This window comes from Plasmodium sp. gorilla clade G2 (assembly GCF_900097015.1).
Source record: "Plasmodium sp. gorilla clade G2 genome assembly, chromosome: 12".
NCBI lineage: Eukaryota > Apicomplexa > Aconoidasida > Haemosporida > Plasmodiidae > Plasmodium > Plasmodium adleri (nom. inval.).
Window position 1 is genome coordinate 384,227 of NC_041704.1, and position 27,822 is coordinate 412,048.

Below are 27,822 nucleotides of genomic sequence, written 5' to 3' on the forward strand. Positions count from 1 at the left end.
ATGAATAAATGCATATCATCCAAAATCGAACTGAATGATGAAATATATAATAGCAATCATTCAACATTAGATATATACGAGAAAAAGAATGAAGATCGAAATAATGATATGATAAAAGATAATACAAATAGTACATATGACAAAGAATATATAGAGAAGATAAAAAGATTAAAGAAGCAAAAATATTTTGGAAATAAAACCATAGGAAAATTTTCTAGCTATATTTATTTAATTAATCAAATATTTGGATCTGGTATAGTATCTATTCCTTATGTATTTAAAAATTCTGGATGGTTACCAAGTTTGTTTGCGAATATACTTATATGTATTTTAACAATATTTAATTCTTTATTATTTTTAAGAACTATGACTATGATACCTAATAATATACATTTTAATAAAAGGTATGAATATATTTCGACAGTGTGTTATTTTTTAGGAAAGAAGAATATATATTTTTGGCTAGTTCAGATATGTTTTTATGCAAGTATATTATGTAGTAATATAATATCTATAGTTATTGTATCTCTTGCAGTAGATCATTTAATAATAAATATGTTTGGTTATACAATAGGTTTTGTTATATATCCAAATATTGAAATAAAATATTTTACTAATATAAATGAATTATATTATACAAAAAATTACATATTATGTGTAACTATAGGATATATTATAAATGCAATAGTATCTATATATTTTTCACAATCTAATTTAGAAGATAATATGAAAGTACAATTTTTATCTTTTTTTTTTTTAATGACTACTATACTTCAAATGATATATTTAAGTATTCTTAAAATATATCAATATAATACAACAGATATAAATCTTCATATATTAAGAAATAATTATACTATTAATAAATATACAGATATTAAATATCCGACAATTTTTGGAAATTATAATTTTAAACAACTTATTTCATCATATATATCATCCTATTCAACTGTTACCGTTATTCCATGTTGGGCAAATGAAATGAAATCTGATGTAAAAGTAATAAAAACGGTGTGGTTATGTAATCTTTTTTGTTGTATTATTTATTATATATTTGGTTATGTATTATGTACAGCTTATCCAAATATAAATAATGATAACATTTTAAATGACATATTACAAACACCCTTTTTAAATATATATATGAAAATATCTATATATATATTTGATATATTAACTATAGCACCTGGAATATATGTATATTGTATAGCTACCAGATATAATTTAATAAATAGTAATATCTGTTCAGAGAAAACTGCATTCCTTTTTGGTACTATATTCCCATTTTTTATTTCCTGTTTTTTCAATTCAAGATATATATTTGAGAATATTTTTACATGGTCAAGTTTGATTTTTTCTTATGCTTGTAATTTTATTACACCATCTATTATATATTTGATAGCATGCAAAAATATTCCTTTTTCAGAAAAAAACCCATTAAAATATATTCACGTATTGTATGACCCCAAAGAATATATGAATAGAAAAAGTCTCTCTCAACAAATACAAAAAGGAAACAATAATGTGTGTATTGATAAGGATATCAAAAAAAATGAAAATGCCTCTATATCTACAATGTATGAAGGAAAATATAATAATAAACATGAATATAATAATAATAATTTTTTATCAATAAATAAAATTAATGATTCTAAAGCAGAACAAATCAAATATGTAAATTCAGAGAGTAATCATTTCACAGTTCCTATAAAAACAAACTCAAAATCTAGAGAACAAAATAATATGGAGAACAAAAAAAGCGACATTTCAATACAAAATCAAACATTTCAACAAAAAAAAAAAAAAAGCGTTTCTTTAAAAACAGATAATGTTTTTATAAGGATTAATACGGAAGACATGAAAGAAGAGGAACTAATTGAATATGAAAATGATCATCAAGAGAAATACGATAATGAAAAAAATAAGGAACATACATATAATGATAAAATGAATCACACACATTATGAAAAAGATAAAATAAATATTACTGATGACAACAATGTAGGCAATGTAAAAAATATAAAAAAAACAAAACAAAAAAAAGACATGTTTGAATACAGAAAATATAATTCCCTTTTTAATACAAAGAAAAAAAATGTATCTTATAATTCTCCAAAAAAAAATGAGTCAAATTCTTATGATATTAGAAGATCAAGGAAACACAAAACAGTCATGGGGTTTGAAAAAAAAAAGAGAAGAAATAAACATGAAATGAATATAATACATGATGGGTATAACAAATATCAAAATTCAGATAGTCATAGTGATGAAGATAATAATAATAATAATGATGATGATGAAGATATTTTACATGATAAAATTATTGCAGATTTGTCAAGAGATATATATAATGATATAAAAATAATTCAAAACAATTATGAACGAGACGAATATTTAATTAAATGTTCTGACATATTCGATTCATTTTTAAATCTCAAATTGATGATGGAAACAGAAAAGAATAATAATACAAATATGGAAAGTATTTATAATGTGGCAAATAATTATAATATCAATAGTTATCATAACATAAATTATATGAATAATATAAAAGACCAATATAATACTGTTGTGGAATATTCTAATATATCTAATATGCCTATATCCAATATTTCACATATTAATCATAAACCTGAAATGAAACCTAGTTCATTTTTTTCATATCCATGTTATAAATCCATAGATCATTCAAATAATTTTTATATAAATAATGCATATGATATAAATTATAATAATATGAATATACAGGAAAAAAATAAACTTCTTGATATTGACAATGAAAATGATAAAAATCTATTATTATATTCGGATGTAAAGGATGAGGAAAAGGAGTATATATTATTCGATAAGAGAACAATATCAGAAAATACCATACAACATGAAAAAGAAGTTTATAATGAAAATAATAAATTATGTATACAACAAACAAATAATAGAATAGGCACACCAAATAATAATTACAGTGATAAAAAATATATAGAGAAAAAAAAAAATCAACTTAATGAATTAATAAATAATCAGAATAAATACAAACATCAATTTAATAATATAGAAAAAGAATTTGATATTCTCATTAGTGGAATAAATAATAAACAAAATTTAACATGGGCATTTGATGGAAATAAAAAAGAAAATGATATTCAAAACAAAAAAAATTTTTTTTTTGTTAATAATAAAAATATAAATGTATCCAATGTAATATGTTCTTTTAATTTAAACAATACATTAAATAATACATATAGAAAGTCAACAAGTTTTGGTTATTTCTATAATTCAAAATGTAAAAAATATGTTGAAGGGGGAAATGTAATTAACAAATTATATAAAATATTAAATAGGATGAATACATATGGTTCTTCACCCTTAAATTGTATATCGGATGAGGCTACTATTCCATCACAAAGGTATAGAAAACAAAATACAGATATTTATTATTATATTAACGATAAAGAAAGAAACAAAAAAGGAGAACATATGTATAATAATATATTATCTTATAATATGGAGGATGAACCATGTAATATGTTATTATCAAATAGTACGGATAAAAAAGAAGACAAAGGTAAAATATCTACCATAAGTAATGATAACAAAAAAATAATAAATAATAATAATAATAATAAAAAATATGATAATAATTTTCATAAGGATTACCATGTTGGATTCGACAATCATATAAAAAATAATCAGAAGGAAGATGAAAATAATCATGAAGAAATAAAAAATGTAAAAAGTAATTATCATAATAATAATTTAGAACAAAAAAGTTCTGTTCAATCACAAGATAAATTATTATATTCTTTAAATTCATATAATAAAAGAAGTAAAGTATATAAAGATATAAATACATTAAGTGTACCTGACAATGTTTATAATGTCATACCACAACTTAATAAAAGGAAAGGAACAAACAGTTATGACGAAGATATTAATAATTTATATAATTATTATAAATATAATTTCCTTTTATGTTTTAATGAAAATATTAAAAATAATAAAACGTTTATAAAAAATTACAACCATATTAGAAATACAAATATATACTATAATAATAGTATTTATAATAATAAAGAAAGTACAATGAAAAAAAAATATATAAATAAAAATGATAAATTAAAAATAGATATAAATATAACATCTCAAAATGATATTATGAAAAAAAATAAAAATTTTAAATCACTTTATATAAATACATTTTCTAATGATGAAAAAAAAGAACCACTAATTAATCATAATAAAAATGATATAGAAGAATTGCCAACAATTAAATTAATATGTTCAGAAAAACCAATATATGGATATGAAGATGCTTATCAAATAGACGATTATGTTAATGGGCAAATAAATGAAAATATTATACATGTATACCCTTTTATATATTTAAGAATTAAACATGTAAAAATAACTCAAATTCTTTTGGGAATTACTATTATGTTATTGTTTATAGCAATAATTTATGATTTCATATATTAAATAATATATATAATATATATAAATATATTTTTATTTTTATGTGTCAAATAATTTGTGTTATATAATATTCCATTTTTAAAAATAATACAAAAACATAGTGCAACAAACCAAAATGTACCAAAAAAAAAAAAAAAAATAAAAATAAATAAATAAAAAATAAATAAAAAATAAATAAAAAATACATATATTATATATATATATATATCCTTATAGTTAATATTGAAAAAAATAATTAAAGAATGCTATGTCATTTAATTTGAGGACATTCCTCATTTCAAAATAGGTCTCTATAGATACTGCTTGATTTCCAATAAAATTTAACACACATTTTTTTTGTTTTGTTCCGTCTTTTAAATATTTTAAATAAGAAGGAAAAAAGAGAGCAATAAATTTAGGTGTAATAAATGTTTCTAGAAATAGAATAATTTCATTAATATGTTTTTTTCTATTGTCACAATTTATAGAGCTTGGTGTAAAATTATCAATTATTTCATTTACTTTATTCGAATATAAAGCTGTTTTAAAATTATTCGATTCGATTCTATTTATAATTATTTTATTATCATATTCATTATTGATAATATTATCACATTCGTTTTTTTTTTTTAATTGTTCATATTTTGATAGGTTATATTCATTTATATATTGACTATTCCAATAATTTATAATTAGTAATATATAGGAGGGAAAAATACTAGAAAATAATTCATGGTTAGCTCTTAAAAGAAAACAATATTTGGAAAGAACACTTTCAAAATCGTTTATATATTCATTTGTTAATTTTCTTATAACGATCATAATATATCTATCATATAATTCTTTTCTTAGTATACTACAATGATGATAATATTTATACATTGGATTATTTTTAAAAGAAAAAAATATATTTTTCAAATATACACTTTGTGGTTGCATAGATATGTGATTATTTATTTTTATTTTTTTATCCATACTGGATAATGATATTAAATAATTATTATTATTATTATTATAATTATTATTATTATTATTATTATTATTACTATTATTATTGTTGTTATTATTTTTATCATTACTAATAGTAGTATTTATATTTTTTTCCACTTTTTCCATTTTTTCCTTATACTCATTGTCTTCATTATTCATTTCATTTCTATGCAAATCATTTATATTCATATTAATTTTATTCTTTTGAGATATATGATTGCCATATAAGACACCCCCATGTATTTTACTATTACATATCATGAAATACATATACGTTAACATAAAATGATCATTTATAAATCTAGAAATATCGCCATTCTGATTTTCAAATGATTTTCTCATTAATAAATTAGTACAATTAAAACCACAAAAAGAATACTCAATTATACTCAGGTTAGTAAATAATTTTGCTACATCAAATAGATTGTTATAAAAATATAAATAATTTTCTTTTAATAAGGATACGATTTGAAACTTTTCAAATATACTCATCATCTCTGATTGATTATCTAATTCTTTTAAAAGTGTTTGATAATTTTCATAAGAGTTTATATTTTTATTATTCTGAATAATTTTATCATTATTATAATTTCTATTACTCATACATATATTTTGATCATCATCAATAGGATGAATATCACATTGTTTTATAAAACTATTCACATCATTTTTTTCGTCTTTATTATTTGAAAGTAATATATTTATATCGTTCATTTTATGATTGACCAAAAGGTCTTTTTTGTCATCATTATTTATTATTTTATGATTTATATTATCTTTGGATGATATATTTATAATATTATCATTCATATAATTTTTATCAATTTTAATATGTTTATAATCTATCTCATTTGAAAAATATTCATCCTTTGTGTGTGTATGAAAATTCAAATAAAATAAAGGAGATATAATATCATCCCTTGAATTATAATGTGAAGGTATATTATTATATAATACACTTTTAACAAAATGAAATATATCATTTTGATATGTATTAGAAATATTATTTAATTGATTTATATTCATCTGACTTATATTTGGTATTCTGTTTAATAAATCTAAAGCATTAAAACATGATCTTATATCTCCATTACAATTATAAGCATAGTTTTTAATAACATCTTTTATATATTTATTTGAATGTATCATTTTATAATAATATCTTTCAATTAATATTTTTTCAAAATATGCAGGATGAATTTTTTTTAATTTTATAAAATTAACATAAGGAGAATTATTAATATCTAAACCTAATAAAGAATTTACAGTTTTTATTTGATCATAAGAATTTATTAAAATTATCATAGGATTTATTTTAAAACATTCTAAGTTATCTTTTCCAAGCATATAACAATTGGTATTAAATTCTATGTTCCCATTACATATTATATTATTATGATTTTTATTAGTTGTACATATTTCTTGTATTTCATTTTTTTCCTTTATATTATTTATATCCCGATTTTTATATTTTAATATTTTTTCTTTACAATAATTTATACGATTCAATATAAATTGCATTGTAGATATACAACTGTTTCTAAATGCTTCTGAATATTCTAATTCTGATATTGGAAGTTCATCAATAATAATGGCTCTAGTATTTATAAAATGATTATCATAAAAAATTCGTTCCTTTTCTTTTTTCTTCTTTTCTTTTATATCGATATCCATTACTTTTTTATATAAACTACTTTTCATAATTATATCCATAACATTTTCATTACTATTATTTGATAATATCCAAAACAAAAAATCTAACATTTCATCTTGGATATTTATAATATCAACAATGTTGCTCATTAATTCATCTTTTATATATATTTCATTATTTAATGATTTTATTATATCATCATATAATCTATTATTTTGTATTAAATTATTTATTATATTGTTATTTAATTTATATATTTCATAACTATATGTTATTAATTTATTATTTATTTTTTTAGACACATTTAAAGATTCTTTTATCATTATAATTGAATTTTCAAAAGAACAAGTAATTTTTATTTTTGCTACATTTTTATTTTCTTTTATATATTTATCATTTTGTGTAATACTATCTTTACCACTTTTTCTTTCTTCGAATTCTTTTATATTATTTATATCATCATATGTTATATTTTCATATGTTGTCTCTTCATGTCCCTTCCTCTTCAAACTTATGGATGTTAGTTTATCTAATAAATTCTTTCCAAATATATAATCATTTTTAAAGTTTTTTTTTTTGTTTATTAAATTATTTGTCATAATCAAATTGTTTATTACATCCATTTTTATATGATTCACAATTTTCAAATTAACCGTAATAATATCCTTTATATTTATTATTAACAACATATGTATAATTATAAATTCCTTAATAATATTTTTAAGATTAAAATTATTAATAAAATTTATATTATAATTATTTATCATCAAAAGTTGTATTAATATATTTTCATTATGAAATAAAGAACATTTTTTTTCCTTCTTGTTTATGATAAGTATATCATTAATATCTTTTGGAAGAATCATAAAATGTGGAAAGTTTATTTTTCCTTTTTTCATTTCTATATAATTTATATTATTTATATCATTAACATTTTTATTCAAATTCTCTATAATATGTAAATAATGCTCATTGAGTATATTTTTCAAATTGTTTGTTACACATAATTCTTTAATAATATTCTTTGATCTATTTATATCTATAAAATGTTCTATATAATTATTTAATGTATTATTTGTTAATATATTATTTATATATTTTTTACTGTCACAAATAGGTGACTTAACAGAATTATTGTCTAAGCATGTACTGTCATCACTACCTGTACATGTACTACTATCTCTACAATTATTTTTACTTTTATTATTATTTTTATTTTTAATTTTATTATTATATTTGTTGTTATTCGTATATGTTTTTTTTGTAATATAAAAATCATTAATATTTTCTTCATTTATCATAGGAATGGTAACACATATAGAATTATCCTTTTCAGCATACATAATATTATTACTTTGGATATATTTTTCAAGTTGTTTATTAATATTTTTTCTTTCAATATAATCTTTCATCTCTTCTATTAATGTCGCTCGCATATCCCATTCTTCATTTAATTCTACTTTTAATTTATTATATAAATCAAGATTTCTATTTCTATAAAAGGATATATCATTTGATTGTTTTATAGTTATATTAATTACTTCAATTGTATGATATAATTTATTTAATGCCTCAATCATTTCTTCATTATAATTCCCATCAACAAATAAATTAATTAGATGTTGTTTTTCTATACTTATATAATCATTAAATCTTTTTAAAATTATATCTTTTATGTTGTGTAACACAGATAAGATATTATTTATTTTTTTAAATATTTTAATACATAATAAAAACTTTTTATTTATAATTTTATAAAATCTATTCTGACTAAAAAATAAAAAATTACTCTTTTTTTCATTTTCCATATTTTCTGAATATTTTAAAAGATCTTTTAATATATGCATATATTTATTGTATAACATGAACAATAATTTGATTAATTGAATAATCATATGATTACACTCAATTAAATTTTCTATAATAATTTCTTTATTCTCACTATTAATATTATTATTAATATTATGATTATTTGAGCATATGGAATTATTTATAATTCCTCTATAATTTATATTATTTGATTTAAAAATTTTAACAAATTTGTTGGGACCATTGTGTGTGTTTGAACCAACCACCCTTTTCTTCCCTACAACGAGAAACTTATCATTTAACGTAGAGTTATAATTAAAAAAATCATAATTTTCATTATGATTAAAACATCTACTAACAGGATTATCGTCACCACCATCAATGTAATTATTATTATTATTATTTATACAAGTAAATATTTGTTCTGAGTTCTTGCCAATATATTTTTTATTTTGAATAATATCATTTCTCTTTTTCCTAGCTTGAGTTTTATCTTTTTTTGTATTTCCTATTATACAATTTGAATATAATAAAAAATTGATATATGGATGTTCATAATAATTATCATTCATTCTATTACTATTGTCATCATCATCCTCAACATTATTTGATTCTCTATCATTCATACCTCTAATATTATTAATATAATCCATAGATTCATTTTCATAATAACATTGTCTTATATTTAATTTTTCACATAAATATTTTATTAACGTTGTTTTTCCACTACCTTGTATTCCTAATATAACACATATGCTTTTTAAAGAATCTATTGTCTTATATTCATCTGTGTTTTTATAATTACATATATATTCTAATTCTTTGTTTAATATTGGATCATTATTAAATTTTATTATATCTGTAAAAAAATTTAATATGCTCAACTTGTTTTGCGGATGAACTAAAATTTCCTCAAAACTTTTAGGCATATAATTATTCATCATTAAAAGAAATTATAAATATATATATATATGTACATTTTTAAAAAACAATATATTGAAATAATATTATATACACAACAGTAAATAAATGAATTAATAAATAAATATATATATATATATTATTACACCACAATGGATATCATATCACCTATAAAACATATTACTTTTTATTGGTAAAAATATCATATTATTTAATTATTCAATTTTTTTTCAAAAAATTTTGTCAGCTGTTGTATGGTTATAAATATATTTGAATACATATATATATATATATATATATATATATATATATATATAAGGGAAACAGGCTTTTTGATTATATGTATATAAATTTATATAAATCTACGTATATATATATATATATATATATATATGTATATACTTTATTACATGGCTTTATATTTTTATTTATTTATATTTTTTCAATATAAAGCAAATATTATATTGTTATAGATTCCTACTATTTAAATAAACTACATATACAATATGGTAAATATATATATATAACATATACATGGTATATTTTTTTTTTTTTTTTTTTTTTAAACAAAAAAAATAAGTACATATTTTTAATAAATTTATATTTGTATGAAATGTAATTATTAATTTTTTTTCTTTAAATTTTTAAATGGAAGAGTAAAAAAAAAAAAAAAAAAAAAAAAAATTAAAATTAATAAATAATAAATAATTAATAAGGAACCCTATATAATATTTTGATTAAGAAATGTTGAACAGTTTTTTTTGAAATACTAATAAATAAAAATTAAATAGTAAAATAATAAAGTAAAATCTTTGGATAATAACATATATATATATATATATATATATTTATTCATATAGTTGTTCAGATAATTTTCTTAAGTGATATATATATAAATATATATCAATTAATTCATATTTGTTTTCTTTGTTTTACGTTATCTATTAATACACTTTTTTTTCAGTTTCTATTTCTTTTCTATACAAAATGAATGATAATATAAGCAAAGTAAATAGCACTGTTGTAGAACTTTTAGGTATGTCTGACTTATTTAAACGTATGCAGAACACGTGCTGGGTAAAATGTATTCCAGATGTACATGATTCATTTCTTTCAGTAGGTGAAACCAGTTGTGTTGATAGATGTGTTAATAAATATATGGAAATACATACACTCGTTGGAAAAAATTTACAGGAATCTCAAATCACAAAATAAAACCAACAAAAAAAAAATAATATATATTAAATATTTAGGAAACATTCAAATTTTAGCACAAAAAGAAAAAAAAATATATATATCATAACACACAATTATATATATATATATATATATATATATATTTATTTTTATATTTATATTTATTTGTTTTATTAAATAAAATGATTTAAAATATTAGAACTTATTGTTTTCTATATATTTATATTATCCTACTTTTTTATACATACCAAGTGTGTCAAACATATAATATATATATATTAAATAAATTTTATAATTTTTAAAAAATCCATTTTATTTATCTTATTGTTTTACATTTTTTTATATTTTATTTTTTTGTGTCCATAAAAAACATAAATAAATAAAACTAACAAATGGAAAATAAAACATAACATATATATATATATAAGAATAAGTATGGTTCTTTTTTTTTTTTTTTTTTTTTTTTAAATATCCATTTTATTTCCTCATAAAAAATCAAAATATATAATAAAATAACAAAACAATGTTTATTTTATAACATTTCATAGGATAATATAATTTTATAAATAGTAGTAATATGTGTATATATAATATTTTAATACATACGAAATGATAATTCAAAAAAATTATATACATATGGAGAAATCTTAAAGAAGTTATAAGAAAAATAATTTTTTCTTTTTTTGTTTTATAAGATGTAATAATAAATTAATAAAAGGAATATTATACATAAAAATATATGTATATATGTATATATATTTTTATATTTTTATATTTTAATTTTTTTTATTTTTTTTATTTTTTTATTTTTTTGTTCTTTATATATTTCTGAATGTACGTATATTCTTAAATATCACATGTGATGTTGAATAAACTTTTGCCGAATATCTACAAATGTAAGAATTTAATTGAAGGAAAAAATTTGTTACTTCATTTTCAATATAAAAGAAACTATGAGGCAAACATTACCAAAAGAAGTATAAGGAAGTTACTTCATTTTTTTTATAAGCAAGTTCATCCAGACTTAACAAGTACATTGCCAGAAGAATTGAAAAAAAAAAATTCAGAATCATTGAGTGTTTTAAATTCATATATAGATATATTAAGTACTGAAAAAAATGAAGAAAACATATTTATAGAGCGAAATATCGTATTTTTTAAAGTTTTTGAAAATAAAGAGAATAAAATAATTCAAGGGAGATATAAACATTTAGTAATAAAACTACACACCTTATCAAATAATTTGACAGAAAATGAGAAAGAAAAAATTATTGTAAAGTTAATATATGATATAAAACAAGCTATAGGAGCAGATGAAGAAAAAGGAAAAGATAATATAAATCATGATGATTACAATATGTCATTTGATGATAATATATATGATAAAAAATATGATAGAGAGGAAAAAAAAGATATTAATTTATTATGGGATAAACTGACAAACCATGTAAAAGATACACAAGCTTTATATCAATTATCAGATGAACAAGTTGAATTAATAAATCAAAGGAAAAACTATTTTTATTATATAAAAAAAAAATTATTAGAAAAATATGGAAGAATTAGACATAAGAAAAGAAGGAAACTTAAAATAGAAAATATTAAACAAGTTGCAAATAAAATTGTTCTAACTAAATTTCCAGATGTTCATCAAAAATATATAAAAAATAATTTTGACGATATAAATAATTATCATCAAAGTTATCAAATAATTCAAAATGGATATGATCCATCCTTACTATTTTTTCATAAAGATTTAAAAGAACATAATAAAATTATAGCTCTTCAAAATATATGCGGATTAAATTTAAAAGATGATGCTGATAAATGGCTTCTAGAATCATGCCTCAAACTTTTAAAAAATCACCCTATACAAATACCTATAGTTATTTGTGACGAACAAAAAGAAATTGCTTTATCTTCGACCTTTGGATATATATACGTAAATAATATATAAATTAATGATAAGAAAAAAAAAAAAATTACCATAAATATATAAACATTAATATATACATATATATATATATATGTTCATTTTATTTTTATTAGGTCCCTTTTAATTTTTGCTTTCATGATCTTTTCATTTTCTTGCAAAATAACCTCGATCAAGCAAGAGCTATTAGAAAAAAGGTTATAAAGAATATACAGTTTAACAAAAAAAATAATATATATTACTATGAAATAATAAACTTCTTTATGTTACATATAAATTAATATATTAAAAAAACAAAACAAAAAATTCATATACATATATAAATTTTTTTATTTATTTTTTCTTTTATATAGATATTGAATACCTTGGATATATCCTTTTAAACCTATTCAAGATATAATATTCAAAAAAAGAAAAAGGTCATATCTATATGTGCTTTCAGAGTTGTTAAAATTTTTAATTACATACAAAAAAAAAGAAAAAATATAATATATATATCATTAATTATATTATATTATATATATATATATATATATATATATATATATATATATATATATATATATATATATATGTATATATATATGTTTATTTTTTTTTTTTTTTTTTTTTTTTTTTTTTTTTTTGTATCTAATTTCATAAATATTAAAAGAACACTTTAAAACTTTTAAAATATATGAAACATTATATTATGTATAAAAATCAAACATATTAATGTTTATATTTTTATATATGTGTCCAAAAAGGAAAGCTACACACATTTATGTGCTATATATACAAAATCGCACAAAAAAAAAAAAAAAAATAAAAATAAAAATAAAATAAAAAAAAAAAAAATGAAATATTAAGCATATAAATATATTATATATAAAATATATTTCATTTCGGTAAAACAAATAAAAATCTTAAAAAAAAAAAAAAAAAAATTTAGAAAGGTTTATGTAACAACTTCAATTATGAAATATAGAATAATATATATATATATATATATATATATATTATATTTGGAACAAAAAAAAAAATAAAGAATGAAAGGAAATAATAGTAATACAAATGGTAAGAAATATATATAATATATTTATATATATATTAATATTTACAAAAGCTATGAAAAAGATTTACTTTTTTTTTTTTTATTAATATATTATTATTAATAAATATATTACATATTTCTTACTTATACCCATTTTAATTATTACACTTTCATTTTCTTTTGATGGTTAGTATATTATTAGCTTGAACCTTTCTTTCATCATCTTCATAAGATATTTTATAAACATTTTCAATAGGATTTCTACATAAAGGACAACAAGGATATGTATCTTTTAATTTTAAAGAATTAAATATCATACATCTAATACATGCTTCACAAAAACCTCCATGCATACATGGGTGTAATACTACATTTTTATTTCGTTCATCACATATTTCACAATATTCATATGTTGATATAATTGAATTATTAAGTTCATAATTTTCCTGCAGATTATTATTATTATTATTATTGTTAATTTCATCTTGTATATCATTTTCATTATTTTTATTTACTGTATTTTTAAAACTTTTTTTTTTTTTGTTTAAATACTTTTTGTTTAAAATATTACGTATATTAAATATACCATTTTTATTATCCCAATATTTATTGTTATTCTTATGATTTAAAGGTATTTGATTGTTAAGCTTATTTTTCTTATCATTTTTATTTATTGTATCTACGGTTACGTCTCGATAGGTATGTTCATTTATTCTCATTAAAAATATATTCTTAAAACTTTTCTTTTTCTTATTTTCAATAATATAAAATTTCTTTCGTCTTGGCCTCTGAAACGTTGCATTCGTTATTGTGGCTGTTAATTGAACCTGTTCCAAATATGTGTCATTTAATATATCTATAAATAAAACTACAGATGTAACTATAATGGTAATTACTGGAACCTTGCTCAAATTCAATAATAAGAAAATACATGCAAACATAATATTAGCTCCATAGAGAAAGTCGTGTACACATTTTAAAGAAAGAGATATAGAAGTGCAGTTTATATTATTGTTATTGTTGTTTGGAAATTCAGTATAAACATTGTTATTATTATTATTATTATTATTATTATTATTGTTCAGGCTTACACTTTGACGGTTCTCATCTCTAGTAGTCCTAGCTTCAGGGTTTTCATTTAATGGGTTCATATGTAGAGAATTACCAAATAAGGTATTACGATCTGTATTATTATTGTGATGATTTATACTTACTCTATCATTTATATTATCCCATCGAGATGCACATATTTTAAGAATTTTATGAAGAATAAAGGTTCCAAAACTAAGGAAAGATATAATCCATATAAAATATTGAAAGTGATAACTAAAAATTGGATCAATATCATGAAGCCACCATACTATACATTCATCACCTAATATAATTTCTAATAAATATAAAGTAGATACTGACCATATATATTTGGATAGATATTTTTTTTTACTTTCTATTGATAATCTAAATCCTTTCATATATATGAATAATATGATATCATATAAGATCCTTGATATTATTAATGCTATTCTTAAGCACAAAAAGAATATAGTGAGTACTAAAAATAAAACACTAATTTTTAATATTTTCTTTTCAGAAACATATATAAATATATAATTATCATCATTATTTAAATTTTTATTGGACACATCATTACATTTAGAAAATATAGATTCTTTCATTTTATATACAAAAAAATCCTTACTTTTTAATTGTTGATATAATTTAATAGTTTTTTCTATAAGATGTTCCGTATTATCATTATTATCATTTAATTTATAATAATCTGAGAAATTATTACAATTAATATTTAATTTATTTAAAATTACACACATATTATTATACAACATAAAATTTCCTTTTGTTATTTCTTCTTTTATTATATTTTCTGTAACTAATGATTTTTTTAAATCATTCTCATTAAACTGATATAAAAAATTAGATACAAAAGTTGAATTATAATTAGATTCAATCATTACTAATTTACTATCTACTTTTATTTTTAATAAATTATTATAAACAAAAAGAAATTCAGTACAAAATAAAATAAATAACATTAAGATAAATAAAATACTTCTTATTATTTTATTCATATTATATTCTTCTAAATCAGGTTTTATATCATAACCCAATATTTTACTAATAAAACATTTTGTAAATGAATATATATGTTCGTCTTCAACACTTATATTATCTACATCTCTTCTATTTAAATCATTATTTCTTATTTCTCTTATAGTAATAACATAATAATTTAAATCATCTTCATTAGATATATTACTATGACCATTTTCTATGAAACTTATTCCTCTACTATTCATATTGTTTGTCTCTCTACTATTTACATTTTCTCCTTCTCTTGGGCTTCCATTCGAAGAAGCACTCACATCACTATTATTATTTCTATTGTCATTATTATTTATACTATTTGTATTGTCGTTATTGTTTATACTATTTGTATGGTCGTTATTATTTATATTATTTGTATTATCATCATTATTTATACTATTTGTATTATCATCATTATTTATATCATTTACACCCTCATTTGTTCTTTCTTCTTGTTGACATTCTTCTTTATTTTGCACATGATTATTCTGTGAGGGAACGCTTACATGTACATCATTATCTTCATTTGAAGAATTAATAATATTATTATTATTATTTATATGATTATTGGGAAGGTTTCCTTCATAATTATGACTTACATCATGTATCCTTTCATTTACACCTTCATTTGTATTTACATTTATATTTACATTTATATTTTCATTTATATTTTCATTTCCATTAATATTCAAGCTGCGATTATATTCGCCTTCTTCATCCACATTTAACATTTTATTATCATGTGAATGAATATATATTTTTTCAAATTTATTTTTTAAATGAACATTATAATATTCCACATCTTGTAAACTACACGTTTTATTAATATGTATATTATTTAATTCATTTTCTTTAATTGTAGATATAAATATGTCATCATTTATTAAACATTCATGTTCAATTTTTACCCCATGTATATTCAGATTCAAAAGAGATGATTTCTCTTTTGCATTTTGACATACAATATTTTTATTATTATTTATATTATTCCCAACAAGGGTACCATTATTATCATCACAATTATTTTTTTTTTTTATATTCATTGTTGTATTAAAGAAATGATACTTTTCTTTATTACATTTAATACTATTAAAAGAAGAGATATTCAATAATGAATATTTTTCTTCTTTCTCTTTCGTTTTTTTCTTTTTTTTTTTTTTTTTTTTTTGTCATTTCATTATTATATCATATATATTGTATAATAATATATGATATAATATACATATAAAATAATATTATTATCACTTCTGTTTATTATACAAAATTTTTAGTTTATAATTATGTATATATAATTTTATTTTATTTTGTCCTCATTAAAATATATAATTTTAGAGTTTTCCTTTCGTTGATTTTTCAAATATATTTGTTTTTCATATTTAAAAGGAAAATACAACAAAGGGATTAACAAAAAAAAAAAAAAAAAAAACAAAAAAATATTATCTAAATATATATATATATATATTATAAAATAACTTATAATTATTTTAACAAAATAATAAACAAAATCAACAAAATAAAATATATTGTTTTAATATAATATTATTTTTTTCCCCACTTCAAATTAAAAAATGGTACTTCTCTTATAATTAAGTATATAACTACTTTTTTTTTTATTATATATGAAAAAAATTAATATATATAATAAAAAATATTATATATACTTATTTATATAAATATATTTCATATTATTTATTTATATATGCTAATATATTATGAAGGAAGAAAAAGGACATATAAAAATATTTATATTAATTTTATAGAATAAAAAAAAAAATAATAAACTCATAAAAAAAAAAAAAAAAAAAATACATACATATAATATTAATATATATATATATAACAAAATAATTCGAAATATTATGGGCATATATGAATTATATATAATATATAAATATTATAAACATGAAAAATTAATCTACGTATTATTACATATATTATTATATATATGTAATAAAACAAAAAAAAAAATAATATTTATATATATTATATAATTTATATATAATAAAATTCAATATATATATATAAAAATGAATCTTAAAATGAAAAGAGTATTTTCTTTTCTCTAATTATATATAACATAAAAAAAAAAAAAGAAAAAAAAAAGAAATATTAAGTAAGCATATTAAAATAAAAATGTATTTTTATATATATATAAAAAATATTGAAGGAATAATTTTATATTTTTATTTTATATTATTTCTTTTCATTACCTTTGTATATTATATAATATATATATTTATATATATAAAGACACAGCTGTAAGAAAAAAACATTTGGTTTTTTTATTCTTTTAAAATCATTGCAAGAAAAAAAAAAAAAAAAAAAAAAAAACACCATCCATCAGACTATTTATATATTATAAATGTTCTTTATTTATTGGGTATATACAATACATTTATTATATTGGTAAATAAATATATTGTGTTATATATAATAATATGCATTCGATTGTATATATCTTTTTATATAATGAATTATTCGCAATATATTATATATATATATATATATATATATATATGTTTTTATGTGTATAATTTGTATTTTTAAAAAATAAAAAATAGCTTCATTATTTTCATATATTTAATGTTCCTTCTCTATAAAATAATTAGCTTTTCTTTATTTTCAAATACTCATTCTTAAAATAGAATAATAAAAAATAAAATAATTTAAAAAAGGTAAAATATATATTTTATTAACATATAATAAAATAATATAATCTTGTATTATCGCTTCGATATTTCACTTAAATATAAACATATAATACACAAATATATATAATATAAATATAAATGTATTATATTTTTTTGTTATTTTGTTATTTTGTATTTCAGTTTTTTTAAATATGCATAAGCTTCAATTTTAATTTTTTATTTATTTACCTTTTTTCAAATGATAAATAAAAAAAAAAAAAAAATTAAAAAATTAAAATTAAAAAATTAAAATTAAAAATCGTACATTTAACTCCTCCACTTATTTTATTTTAGCCTTCCTTAAAGATATTAAATTTACATTACATGCAAAAAAAAAAAAAAATTGAGTACTACAATGGAAGAAATTGTGGATATATTAAATGTATAAAATAAAAAAAAAAAATTCATACATATATATATATATATATATATATGTATATTATATGTACACATTTCTGAATTATTTATTCACACTTTTAAAATGCATTTCATGATTAGAATTAAATCATAAATATTTGTAGAAAAAAGTGGAAGGAGAAAAAGTTTAATTTTTTTGGAGCTGTTTCTCCATGTATTTGTTTCAGCATGCTTTATAATTTTAAGTATTTCATATATATTATAAATATTATATATATATATATATATATATATATGTAAAATTAAAAAAAAAAAAAAAAAAAGGAAATATAAATTATATATATGTCCCCTTTATGAACAATATTTACACATTTATTATCGTGTGAAGGAAGGATGACAATTTAAATAAGATATATTTAATAAAGGTATATATATATATTTTTTTTAAAGACAATATTCCAATATATATTCTTATTTTATTCATTATAAATAGGGTCATTTTTCAAAAAAAAAGAAAAAAATGTTGATAAATCGAAATATTATAGAAGATTTCAAATTAATATATATATATATATGTCAAAAAGAATAAAATATTGTTATTACATGCAACCTTATGAAAGATATCATTCATAAAGGTAATAAATAAAACAACTCAACATTATTCAAACATAAATAAATAAATAAATAAATAAATATATATATATATATATATATATATATATATATATATATATATTTTGGTTATATTAGTAAAATGTTTATTACTAGTTATAAAGTCACATTGATTTATTTAATTTACATTTATGTATCTCTATTTATTTTTTTTATATAAGATACAAGCACTATAGTACACATACTAAAAATATAAAAGTATAACCATAAAAAAAAAAAAAAAAAAAATATGATCATATAAATATATATACAAAGGTTTATAAGTATATGTAAATAATTAAATACATATATATTTGTATTAACTAAAGTATCTTATTATTTTTTATTTTATTTTTTTTTTTTTTTTGGTGTATCTTTTATATTTCGTAAGAGAACACGAATTAATTTATCACAAAAGGAACTTTATATAGGTTTATATTTTATTCTATTCATTAAATATATTTGTAAGACTTTTTTTTTTTTTTTTTTTCTTTTTTTTTCTTTTTTTTTCTTTTTATTATATTATATGGTTATATATCAAAGGGGCTAATTTTTGTGTGTGATAAGTATGTCCTTTTTTAGAATAATTAAAATATATCACAAAACAATAAGATAAACGACATATTATATATATATATATATATATATATATATAATATTTATTGAAGAAACTTTTGTTAATTTTTTTCCATGTGAAAGGAAATATATAAAAAGACTAAACATTATATAATAAACCTATATATATATATATATATATATATATATATATATAATATATGTGTTATCCTTATAAATTACATATGCTTTAATCGCGTTTTTGTAATGATATACATATATATATATATATATATATATATATATATGCTTAATTTTATTTATTTTTTTTAATGCACATATTTATTAAATAGGGAAAAGAAAAAAAAAAAAAATGCATGCCTTTTCCCAACACATTTATATTTTAAAATAAAAAAAAAAAAAAAAATATATACAATATTAAAAAAAAGTATTTTTTTTATTGTTATTCTTTTTTTTTTTTAAGGAATATTATTATATAATAAATACTTAAAAGAAGAAGGAAAAAAAAAATTAATATTTATATACATAATAATAAATTCAAAAAAAAAAAAAAAAAAGAAGAATTATCATAACATTATCATAAAAAAAGGAAATAACACAAATGTATCATATATTACCTTAAATCATACGAGGAAAAATATCATCTAACAAAAATATATATATATCATCATAATATATTATAAATATATACATATTAATATTATCATTAAAATATATATATTTTTCTTCACAAAAGATATATTATCCAATGATAAAAATAATTCAAACATAAAATGAATTTTATCATTATAAGAAAATAATATATTATAAACACATGCACATTAATAATAACTTACATGGACTTAATTCATAGCATAATTAATTAATATATATATTATATATGTACACATATTATATGTATATATATGTTTTGTTATATGAGCATATATAATATATATATATAATATATATTAAATGTATTTATTATTATATATACATATAATTAATATATTGAATATACGCATATAAAAAAAAATATATATTACATAATATATATATTATCACTATATATTTATATTAACAAGAATAATAATTACATATATTATTATTTTAGCTTTTCTCATATATTATTACAAAAGAATAAAAAAAAAAAAAATAATAAAAATTCAAAAAAATTAAAAAAAATCTTAAAAAGAAAAAAATAAATGTAAATAATTAAATTTGTTAAAAATAAAATAAAATTTGTTATATAAAAATAAAAGTATATTTTATGTATATTATTTATATATATATATATATATATATATAATTATATACTAAATAATATATATATATATATAGTATGTTATATATATTATATATATATATTATATTAGTGTGCTATTTTTTTTATTTGTATTATTTCCTTTTTTTTTTTACCATTTGAGTATAAAAAAAGGAAAATGAACCTTTTTTTTTTATTTATATTATATAAAATATAATAAAGCACATATATATTAATACTTATTTTATATATATATTATATATATATTATAAATAAATATTATTATAAAATATAATATTTATATTTATTTTTATACATTTAATAATTATCTCTTAAAATTAAAAACACATTTTTTTTTTTTTTTTATTTTATTACTTAAATATATTATTATTATATTATATATATATATTTTTATAAATTATTATTATTATTATATATTTATATAATTTTTTTTATTTTTCATTTTATTTTATTTTTTTTATGAAATATTTTTATCATTGAAATAAAGAAAAAAAAAAAAAAAATTTTAATATGTACAATTTTTTTAATATACATATTATATATAATTTTATATATTATAATATATATATAATTATTATTATGACATATATATATAAATATATAAACATATAATTTTTTTTTTTTTTTTTTTTTTTTTTTTTTTATATTTTTTTTTTATAATTATACACAAGAAAATAAAAAAAAAAAAAAAAAAAATATATATATAATATATATATATATAAGGATATGTATAAAGGGACGAAGGGAAAATGAAAAGCCTTAAAAGAAAATAAGAGATAAGAACATTTTTAAAAAAACAAAATGTCGTATATATTAAAAAAGCAGCAAGCTAAAAATGAATGTATTTTTTTAATATATATATATATATATATATATATATATTTTTATATATATGTGAAAAGTAAAATACATTAAAAAGTTTATACTAAAGAAAAAAAAAAAAAAAAAAAAAAAAAAAAAAAAAGAAGACTACCTACTTTATTTGTGTAGTCATATTTATATATATTAAGTTATAATTAAGTTTTTAAATATTTACAATTTTATTTACTGGATCAAGTATTGAAAAATATAATATTTATATTTTTTTATATCCCTTTTATGTGAACAGCAATTAAAATAGCTTATCAACCATTAAAAAGAAATTATCTAGCAGAGGCATAAAACTATATAAATATTATATTGAGATAATATATCCTATTGTAATAGCATAAAAATAAAATAAATAAATGGAAGTGGAAGATAACGTTATTATGAGTGTAATATAATATGTATTATATATAAATATATATATATATATATATATATATAGCTTTCTCATATGATTTTGCCACAAAAAAAAAAAAAAAAAAAAAAAAAAATTCATTGAGAAAAGTGTATACCATATATGTATATTATTATTAATTTTATTTATTTATTTATTTATTTATTTATTCATTTATTCATTGATTTTTTATTACCTAACTGTATCTTATTATGTTATTCCATTACGACATCCTGTAAATGAGAATTTAAAACACTTTTAATTCTCATATATATATAATTTTTTTTTTTTTTCTTACATTATCAATATATATATATATATATATTTTTATATTTATTTACTTTTTTGCGTCCTCATCCTATACATGTGTGTATGAGCCCGTGTATAGATATACGTATTGTGTATATATAATTTTTTGTTAATTTTATATATACATTTTACAATGGAATTCCTGAGCAATATATATGATAAGGTGTTATCTGGTTATATATTTACTGATGTATTTATATATAAAGATTGGCCAGAGAAATTTTTAGGGAAAAATATAAATAGTAAGAATGAAGTAAATAATAAAAATGAGAACCAAGAAAATATAAAAGAAAACTTAGAAGAAGTATTAGGTACATTTATGAAGAATGGGAAAATATCAGATTCTTTGTGGATTAAAGATAAAATATTTATAGGAGATGAAGGTATATATATATTAGGTGAAATTTTAACTATTTGTCAAATAGTTGAATTTGTAGATTCTGAAGATATAGAAAATGTAAAATCAAATGAACAATTCAAGCAACAAATTATTGAAAAGATGAAAAGAAAAATTATTAAAAAGAGAAATAGTGATATGATTGAACAGAGAATAAATTCAAATATTGTTATATGTAATAGTAACACTTCTGAGGTTCAACCGGAACCTAATGAAAATGAAAATAATATAAATAATGATGATAATATAAATAATGATCATAATAAAAATAATGATGATAATATAAATAATGGTGATAATATAAATAATGGTGATAATATAAATAATGGTGATAATATAAATAATGGTGATAATATAAATAATTATAATGATAAAAATAACTGTGATAATAAAAGTACTTATTATAATAAAAATTTTCGTGATAATAATTATAATAATAATGATAATAGTTTTTATAATTATGATACACATGAAGATAATGTATCAAACCGATCAATATATAAAGATAATATTAAATCAAAAAATAAAGATGTGGTATCTAATTTTGTAGAAATGTTATGTGAAGGGAAAATGAATAAATATGGTTTTTGTGAATATGATCAAAATTTTAATGATAGATATCATTTAAATGATAGTAATGCTGATGGGAAATCTAGTTATCCTTTAGAAAAATGTATTTTACCCTTTGCTGAAGATTATTGTTTTAAATATGTATGCTTATTATTAAATAATGGTGGTAAAAGAGAAGTACGTATTTTACGTTTTAATAAAGATAATATTAATACAAATAAATTATTAGATACATTAAAAGGAACTGTTACCTTTTTAAATGAATTAAGATATTTGTTTAAATCTTTTAGATCTCAAGTTGTTTTAAAAAATCGAATCAATAAAGAATTTTGCGCTTATATTAAATTTCATAGAGGAGATCCAAATTTTAGTGGTAGTAAAGCTGTGAATGAATTCTTTAATTCTTTAAATGATAAAGCTGTTAATTCTTTATTTTTTGGATTAAATGAAGAATATCTAAATTTATTAGAAGAAGCTATATCTTATTGTCCTATAGCCACTTATGCATTTTATAAAAATATCAAATTATTGGAAAAATTAAATGTGAATACTACAAGACGTACATGGAAATGTGTATGCAGCTTACAAAAATTATATAAAAATTTAAAAAGAGCAAAAAATAAATTTGCTGTCGAACAACAAAAGGAAGTTTCCAATGCATCCTTTCATAATATGTCGTCTATATATAAATCAAATGTAATAAAAAACCAAGGTACTTTCCCCTCAGGTAATGAAAAGTTAACAGATATGCATATACATTCTGTTGACAAAAGTAAATATATATCCCTTCATAAGGATACATCAATAAATAATAAACAAAAAAACAGTCCCATTAATAATACAAGTAGTAATATCAACTCTTTTTATAGTGGTAATAAGAGTCATAATAATACGCCTTCTGGTGTAGTCAAAGTAAAAAATAGCACTAATATTAATAATTCTAATAATATAGGCAATAGTCAGAGTTTATTTTCTGATGACGAGGATAATTATAATAGTACATATATAAATAATAATAAAAATAATATTAATTCATTTGAATTATCATGTAATGATGATAAAATTTCTAAAAGTCAAGATATTCATATATTAAATGATACATATTTGTATGTTACCTCAGATGAAGAAGCTTTTCAACAAGGAAGAAAGAGCATGAATAATACAAACGAAAATAAAAGTCATAATAATAATAATAATAATAATAATTATAGTGGTAGTAAACAGTTCTGTTCTAGTAATAGAACTATTGATGATAATAATAAAACCCTAATTGATGAACAACATAATACATTATTTTTTCATGATGATCATTGCCATAATGACAATGATGATGATGATGATAATTATAAAACTATGGATGGATATGAAGAAAAGTATATAAATGAAAATATAATTGTAAGAGAAAATTCGGTAGATGATTTAAGAGTACATATGGTAAAATTATTTAAAACATATGGTGGTCAATGTCGTATTGGAAAAGTAAAAGGTAGATGTGAGGATGCAACGTTTCAAACAGATGTACCACCAGCTTTTGGTATTTTTGATGGTGTAGGATCATGGAGTTTAGAAGGCATTGATGCATCTAAATTTTCGATTGGATTATCATTAGCATGTCAAAGAGAAGCAGAAAAATTATCAAAAAATTTAAATGGATATGCAAAAGTATCATATAATACAATAACAAGATCTAAGTTATTATTAAAAAATTCTTTAGAAAGTGTAAAAAAAGAATATGCTGATGCATATGGTAGCTCAACAGCTATTGTTGGTATATTAGATGAATATACTGGAAAATGTGGTATATCATCTTTAGGTGATAGTGTTTGTATGATATTAAGAAGAGAATTTTTACCTGGTGATATTAATTTTGAAAGAGAATCTTATCCTAAATTTGCTGCAGAATCTTTTCTTTATTATAATGTGAAAGGAAGAAATCCATCTATTCTTAGAAAAATTATATGGAAAACTACAGATCAGAAATGGGAAAATGGTGCTCCTTATCAATTATCGAATTTACCTGATAGAAGTCAATGGAAAGATTTAGAAAATAGAGGATTACATAGTTTTGTGAAAATATTAGAAAAAGTAGATATTGATGGAGATTCACCTGATATGGCATTAACACCTCCTTCTGAAATTTTATGTATGCCTGGTGATTTAATATTATTAATGAGTGATGGTGTAAGTGATAATTTATTTGATGAAGAAATTGAAGCTTATTGTACTTTTGCAATAAGTCCAGAAGAAGCTTGTGAATTTGGTGAACCAGCTCTTTATACACCTGCACAAGATATAGCATATTCTATAACTAATATAGCCAAAAGAAGAAGTGGAGACAAATTACATTGTAGACCTTTTTTCCCTTTTGTTGGAAAACAAAGAGACCCTAATCATATATATAAAGGAAATAAAGTTGATGATATATCTTGTGTAGCTATCTGGGTAGTATGTGAAAATGAAGAAAGTGTTAAACATATAGCTAGATATCCTAATGAACCATCTATATTAAAAACGGATAAATTCTATACAAATAATTATTTTCAAAATTTTAATAAAATTACAGATATATGTACACCAACCAAAACATATATTAAAGAGAAAAATAAAATCGATCGTGTTAATCTTCAACAAGTTAATGTTCATTCACAAAGAGGAATAATGCAACAACAAGGATATGATCCTCAAGATTCAAGTGTTAATAATTTGGCAACTCACTTCTCTATGAATTTCTTTGATTCATCAGAGACACCAATTAAATTTAATACCTTAGAAGACGGTAAATATCAAGATTTAAGTGACATTGTTTTGAAAGATGTTGATGATGAAGAAAATGATGATCATCAACATGAACAACAAGACGAACAACATAAAGAATATGATGATGATGATGATCATGAAAAGTTGTATCCATATGACGAAAAAACACAAAACAGTAATTTTACACAAAATGATAAAAATTTTAAAAATGATATGCGTTTTGATAATATGAAAAATTCACCTAAAAAATCAAATCAATTAGATATAACTAATATGGATTCAATGAAAACACCCAATAGTAAAAATTCAAAACATACATTTAAAGATAAAGTTTTTGATACTTATAATTTCGATTCAACTCCCAGACAAAGAGTTTCTGATGAACATTTAAATGAACATATAGAAAAAATTAATAATATGTATATAAAAACACCCATATTATATATGGATGAAGATTTCAAAGATAATAAAGATGATGATAACGTCAAAAAAAATAAAACAAATAAATCCAAATTTAATAAAAAAGACGAAGCAAATATTCTGGGTTTACATAATGAAACTCCTGTAAAACAAATGAATACAAACAAAAATAAAACACCTACAAATATTATTAGTCAAAAAAATATGATGAATAAATTTATTAATAATGAAACACCTATAAAATCATTTAATAATAAAGAAACTTCATTAAAAGTAGATAAAAAAATTACAAAAAGTAAAAGGAAATCTATATTCCCTTCAGACAAAAAAGATTCACCTACAAAATTGGGTTATACAAGGAAACGTAGTAAAAAAGCGTAATTATATTATATTATATATATATATATATATATATAGGATGAACTAGACAAAATACAAAATTAATTTTTATTTTATACTATTTTATTTTATTATTTATTTT

At 18.4% G+C, this 27,822-nt stretch overlaps 6 protein-coding genes across 6 annotated transcripts; 4 read left to right on the forward strand and 2 right to left on the reverse strand.

The window, feature by feature from the left end:
• On the forward strand, positions 1-4,473 carry PADL01_1208800 (amino acid transporter, putative; the record flags this gene model as incomplete). The annotated part of the gene is made up of 1 exon (XM_028683040.1): positions 1-4,473. One exon carries the CDS (start codon positions 1-3, stop codon positions 4,471-4,473), a length of 4,473 nt encoding a protein of 1,490 aa, XP_028539257.1.
• Positions 4,474-4,686: 213 nt separating this feature from the next.
• PADL01_1208900 (conserved Plasmodium protein, unknown function) lies at positions 4,687-9,846 on the reverse strand (the record flags this gene model as incomplete). Its single annotated transcript, XM_028683041.1, has 1 exon — positions 4,687-9,846. One exon carries the CDS (start codon positions 9,844-9,846, stop codon positions 4,687-4,689), a length of 5,160 nt encoding a protein of 1,719 aa, XP_028539258.1.
• A 964-nt stretch (positions 9,847-10,810) lies between these two features.
• PADL01_1209000 (mitochondrial import inner membrane translocase subunit TIM10, putative) lies at positions 10,811-11,038 on the forward strand (the record flags this gene model as incomplete). Its single annotated transcript, XM_028683042.1, has 1 exon — positions 10,811-11,038. The coding sequence occupies one exon, from the start codon at positions 10,811-10,813 to the stop codon at positions 11,036-11,038; it is 228 nt and encodes a 75-aa protein (XP_028539259.1).
• An 844-nt stretch (positions 11,039-11,882) lies between these two features.
• Positions 11,883-13,336, forward strand: PADL01_1209100 (conserved protein, unknown function; the record flags this gene model as incomplete). Its single annotated transcript, XM_028683043.1, has 3 exons — positions 11,883-12,962; positions 13,070-13,150; positions 13,307-13,336. The coding sequence occupies 3 exons, from the start codon at positions 11,883-11,885 to the stop codon at positions 13,334-13,336; spliced, it is 1,191 nt and encodes a 396-aa protein (XP_028539260.1).
• Positions 13,337-14,156: 820 nt separating this feature from the next.
• Positions 14,157-17,262, reverse strand: PADL01_1209200 (zinc finger protein, putative; the record flags this gene model as incomplete). The annotated part of the gene is given in 2 exon segments (XM_028683044.1): positions 14,157-17,171; positions 17,188-17,262. The coding sequence occupies 2 exon segments, from the start codon at positions 17,260-17,262 to the stop codon at positions 14,157-14,159; spliced, it is 3,090 nt and encodes a 1,029-aa protein (XP_028539261.1).
• A 6,068-nt stretch (positions 17,263-23,330) lies between these two features.
• Positions 23,331-27,722, forward strand: PADL01_1209300 (protein phosphatase, putative; the record flags this gene model as incomplete). The annotated part of the gene is made up of 1 exon (XM_028683045.1): positions 23,331-27,722. One exon carries the CDS (start codon positions 23,331-23,333, stop codon positions 27,720-27,722), a length of 4,392 nt encoding a protein of 1,463 aa, XP_028539262.1.
• Between the last annotated feature and the right edge of the window lie 100 nt (positions 27,723-27,822).